Raw genomic sequence first — 5,171 nt, 5'->3', positions numbered from 1 at the left:
TCCGACCGTTGCCGCATCGTACGCATATATCCGGTTAACTGATCCCAAGTTTTACAATTCCGCGCCGATTCGTCTGGTACTCGGAACCGACGTTTACGCCGATATTCTGCTACCCGGCATTCTTCCGAACACCTTCGGGCCTCTGCTGGCTCAGAGCACCATCTTTGGGTGGGTACTCTCCGGAGTCTGCAGAGCCTAGTTTTTAAATGGAGTTTTTTACTTATATCCATACCCTGCAGTACGGGGGAGCGACTACAGGACTGATGAATCGGTAGCTACCTGCTAAACTCCGTCAATTACGACTACTTGCTGTGTATTTCATCGATTACTTTTACAAGGCAATGTCCTAGGCGGTAGTCAACATCGGCTCTCTCTGCACCACCGGGAGTTACTAAAGTAGTCACTTGCGTGATTTATGGGCGCCCTCTGTCGTAGTTTTTCGCTATTCTGCACTACCACGGGTTAATAGAGTAGCTACTTACCTAGGAGTACTGGAGGGTAGTTTCAAATTGGATTTTATTTCTATTGCAAAAAAACAATGAATTTTTTGTATTCATATAAGATAAGTCGTGAGTGCATTTGAATGGTAACCACACCTATTTTTCAATTTCTCTCCTGTAGTAGCGACAAAGAAAGAAGGCCNTAGTTTCAAATTGGATTTTATTTCTATTGCAAAAAAACAATGAATTTTTTATATTCATATAAGATAAGTCGTGAGTGCATTTGAATGGTAACCACACCTATTTTTCAATTTCTCTCCTGTAGTAGCGACAAAGAAAGAAGGCTGAACTTGATGGACGCCGCCGCCGCTGCTGGAACGCTTATTGGTGTTTCCAGATTTGAAATTTAAATTTTTATTAATATTATTAATAATAAAACTCCTCCAAAAAACCATGTGCGCCTGGTAGCTGAGACGCAACAGATTTTCTAAATGATTGCTTACCGCAAGGGGGCCGGAATCTTTAGGCGCACAGCCTAAAGATTCTTTTTAACACTCTAGTGATCCGCCCTAGTGTTAACTTATGTACTCACACAAACTTACAAGCTCATACATTATTATAACCCTCGAGCCGTTAACTAATATCCCGCCGGACAACGAAATTTCGTTAAGTTTCCCCTCAACGTCAGTTATTGTCCGGCGGTCCAAACTAAAAAACCGCAAATTGTTAACTTCACTGAGCGAAGACATCAGCTACCAAGCCACATCATATTTCCGGAGGTAAATCACTTGTAGAAAACCAAATTAATATTTATAACGAGTATCGAATCATTAATATTAAAAGCACTTGACTAAANTTAACTAATATCCCGCCGGACAACGAAATTTCGTTAAGTTTCCCCTCAACGTCAGTTATTGTCCGGCGGTCCAAACTAAAAAACCGCAAATTGTTAACTTCACTGAGCGAAGACATCAGCTACCAAGCCACATCATATTTCCGGAGGTAAATCACTTGTAGANAATAAAACTCCTCCAAAAAACCATGTGCGCCTGGTAGCTGAGACGCAACAGATTTTCTAAATGATTGCTTACCGCAAGGGGGCCGGAATCTTTAGGCGCACAGCCTAAACCAAATTAATATTTATAACGAGTATCGAATCATTAATATTAAAAGCACTTGACTAAAACCAAGTTTATTTGTCTTTTTCTTCACAATTCAACATTGGTGTGACTATTTTGCGCAATCGAGTAGAGCCGCAATACAGCCACATTGGTGTTTTCACACATTGTACACATTTTCTCAATGTTGGTGGCAGTCATAACTGGATTTGATAAGCTTTAACTTTATTACTAACCTGTTAATTTCCTGCATTCTTTGGAAGCATGACATCGGTGCACATAGACACGTAAGTAGCAATTTGCTGCAGCCAATTACAGAAAGACGCTGTGGTGTAGTGGTAAGCAGTGCCCGCTTTCAATCATCAGCACCTGGGTTAAAGCCCTGGCCAAAGCAACATCGTAAAAGATATAGGAACACGTNTGTGGTGTAGTGGTAAGCAGTGCCCGCTTTCACTCATCAGCACCTGGGTTAAAGCCCTGGCCAAAGCAACATCGTAAAAGATATAGAAACACGTTTTTTTTTACAGCGGTCGTCCCTCGGCAGGCAATTGCAAACCTCCGAGTATATTTCTGCCATGAAAAACAGCTTCTCTTAAAAATACAATCGCCGTTCGGAGTCGGCGTAAAACTGTAGGTCCCTCCGCTTTGTGTCACAACATCAAGGCGCACGCCACATGTCGGAGGAGAAGCTCGGCCAAATACTAACGTATGTGTAAGCGCCAATTTATTATTATTATTATTAATTGCAGAAATCACGTACAGTGGGATAAGTCATTTGCAAAGTAAATATATGACGATACCATTCTTCTCTCTTGTTAACCGGCAGCTTGCAAACAAGTTCCTCAAGAAGAGCCGGATTATTGAGATGCGTATGGCTCCGGAATTTTCCAGGAACGCTGTTAAATTAGATACCATATCACTGAGGTTGAGGATTTCAGTTATTCGTCCTCCGGTTACTACAGGAAACGATCGAGCTTTTGCTATTTGACTGCGGATTAATAACTCCAGTCGGCCGTAATGAAATTCTTGAGTTTTCATCGCAGCATCTACACTATTTGGGTGGATAAGCAACGATTCCACCTGCCGTCCGGCTCTACCTTTTACNGATATTAAAAAATAACAACAACAAAACAACAACAGTAAAAAATTCGATCAGACTAACATTATAACAAATATCTACTTTTTTAATTTATACGTTTTTCTATAGAAGTAAGCTTTGCGTTTGTGGAAGGCTTTCTTAAAATTTGCTTCATAGGCCTCGTAAGATAAGTTTTCCTCCTTCAAAGCATCTGTAAAAGAGTATATATTTATAACAAAAGAATTACAGAACAATTTGGTATCATTACCAAAAAAGAACGTATTAAAAAGCTTATAGCTATTAATTGCCACCTTATTTTTTGCGCCATCCCAGTTGATTTTTAAAATTAACTCGTCTCCAAAAATCTCGTCGATAAATTTAAAAATTGGCCTTCTTCCGAACTTGCTTCTTAGATAAGTAATCTGCAATGATATTAATAATTTATAAAAAAAATTATAAACATGTGCGGGTATTTTAAAAAATACTTACAACTTCCTGCTCGTTTTTACTTAAAATTAAAGTCTCAGCAGCTTCCAGGTCTTCAACGGAATCCAAGGGGAAAACTCCTAAGTCCTGTTTTTTTGGTTTGAGCACTTTTAAAACCTCTTCCAAAAGAACGCTTTGCTTTGAGGCCAGTTGCAAAAGGTACCGATTTTGTTCTTCCAGTCGTTTTAAGGCTTCAGTCACCGGGTCAGTGTCGGTACGAGGTCCACTTACTATATTGCTTGTTCCTGTAATTAAGTATATTAAACAAAAGATACAAAGACGTAACAAACATCATCGCTTAAATGGAAAAAGTAGTGAGTAATAATATTTTTGCATAAAACGATGTGGGGAGTTGCAATTCGTTCAAATACATAATATCAATCAAAAATTGAACTTTGCATTTTTTATTGCTTACGACTTTTTGCATTTTACGTGACGATATGAGGTTTTCTTTTAAATCGGTAAAATATATTTATATATCTACATATATATACCCTTGGGGTCAGCTGATTAAGTCAAGTGACATTTTGACTAATTTTGGTTATTTTTCTTTTTTTCTGCATACCCAAAAATTTCTAAAAATTGTAAATAAAAAGCTTAACATTTTTGGGTGCAAAAGTAAATTTTTTTGCATAGCGATTGAAGAAAATTCAAACTTNTTTTTTTGCGTCACCCGAAATTGACTTGCATGCGTTTGCATTTGATTTCATTGAGCGAAACGTCAAATCAAAATGTCACGCAGAACAAAAATTGGAAATTGAGTTAGCTTCATACGCACGCCGTTCAATTTCGGTTGATCTCATACAAGTTGCATGTGCATGAGTAATTTTTGACAATAAATTGGCGGCGTGCGTGAATATTAGGTTAGCCTGTCATACGGAGTGTTGGAGTATGTATGAGTACGGCCGTGTACGATATGGCGTATGAGTAACATTATTTTTTTTTGGTAGTAAAAGTGCAACATGAAATCAATTTAATTCAACGTTGCGTATGATAAACTTTTTTGAATATTATGCTGAGTATTTACAAATTCAGCATAAAACACATGTAAATACATATGTATGCATAAGTGCCAATTATTTAACATACCGCTTCCGTTTGTAAAAATGGATCCTATTTGCCCGGACAACCAAGAGGTGCTAGCGCAATCTAAAAGCAGATATATTAGTCAAATAAATTCGTATACAAAAATAATTATGCTGTTTATATACAAACCAATAGAACAGAATTGGAATTCGCGGTTATTTTCCATTACTTTAATTTCTTCCCGATTGATACGTTGAATTTTTAGTTATTTTTCTCTTANATAAATTCGTATACAAAAATAATTATGCTGTTTATATACAAACCAATAGAACAGAATTGGAATTCGCGGTTATTTTCCATTACTTTAATTTCTTCCCGATTGATACGTTGAATTTTTAGTTATTTTTCTCTTATTATTTTTTATTGATAGCTTATTCGGTGAAATCAAAGTTTTCTTAAAGCAAACCCGTGTATAACACCACTTGGCGAAACTCCGTGGCTTTCCAACGAGGCAATTCTTCGAAGGATCTACATTTTCGGCCAAACTCCTTTGGTGTGCATTTGCGAATAATTTTCATCCTTTCGTTTATCAAATCTTTTCCAACCAATTTCTTTTTTTTGTCCAAACTTTTCCCTTGCCATAATAACATGCAATTTTTTTTGACGACCCCTAAATCNCTTTTTTTTGTCCAAACTTTTCCCTTGCCATAATAACATGCAATTTTTTTGACGACCCCTAAATAAATGCATAACATCTAAAGGAACTTGTGTCACCATCTTTACACCACACTTTTCTAGTGGATGTGGATATTCTAGAAATTTCGGTACGTGATAATTGGTTGATGTTCGAAAAGCAAAACTTTCGTCGGTCCTCATTTCCCCAGTAGTTAAGCTATAAGCAAGTCGTCTATTTCTACTTACAGCTTTTTGCTGACATTTTGAGCAACCATATGAGCATGTATGTCCAACGGTTCCTGTTAAAAAAGCTCTAGCTGGCGCGTCGCAAACAATAGCTCTAATTTC

General features: G+C 37.4%; 1 protein-coding gene across 3 annotated transcripts; it reads right to left on the bottom strand.

Annotated features, from left to right (window-relative positions):
* Positions 1-2,681: 2,681 nt before the first annotated feature.
* Positions 2,682-4,396, bottom strand: LOC108362055 (uncharacterized). 3 transcript variants are annotated; one of them, XM_017614888.1, is made up of 5 exons: positions 4,338-4,396; positions 4,212-4,271; positions 3,126-3,367; positions 2,905-3,058; positions 2,682-2,847 (listed from the first exon to the last, which is right to left on the bottom strand). In XM_017614888.1, the coding sequence occupies exons 1-5, from the start codon at positions 4,372-4,374 to the stop codon at positions 2,735-2,737; spliced, it is 606 nt and encodes a 201-aa protein (XP_017470377.1). In that variant the 5' UTR covers positions 4,375-4,396; the 3' UTR covers positions 2,682-2,734. The 3 variants fall into 3 exon arrangements, with proteins under 3 accessions (XP_017470377.1, XP_017470376.1, XP_017470378.1); XM_017614889.1 differs by having other exon boundaries at positions 2,774-2,847; positions 2,948-3,058; XM_017614887.1 differs by having other exon boundaries at positions 2,682-3,058.
* Positions 4,397-5,171: the final 775 nt, after the last annotated feature.

The sequence above is a fragment of the Rhagoletis zephyria genome, unplaced genomic scaffold (assembly GCF_001687245.7).
Source record: "Rhagoletis zephyria isolate East Lansing unplaced genomic scaffold, Rhagoletis_zephyria_1.1 Rzeph_scaffold_00917, whole genome shotgun sequence".
In the NCBI taxonomy this organism is placed as follows: Eukaryota; Metazoa; Arthropoda; class Insecta; order Diptera; family Tephritidae; genus Rhagoletis; species Rhagoletis zephyria.
The sequence above is the reverse complement of the archived record's forward strand: the minus strand, read 5'-3'. Positions and strand labels throughout refer to the sequence as shown.

Bases quoted from the DNA above. Each gene is read 5' to 3' on its own strand.
- LOC108362055 (XM_017614887.1), bottom strand. From the start codon at position 4,374: ATGGAAAATAACCGCGAATTCCAATTCTGTTCTATTG. The intron at 4,272-4,337 runs GTTTGTATATAA...ATCTGCTTTTAG, and splicing joins ATTCCAATTCTGTTCTATTG to ATTGCGCTAGCACCTCTTGG. The intron at 3,368-4,211 runs GTATGTTAAATA...ACTTAATTACAG, and splicing joins CATTTTTACAAACGGAAGCG to GAACAAGCAATATAGTAAGT.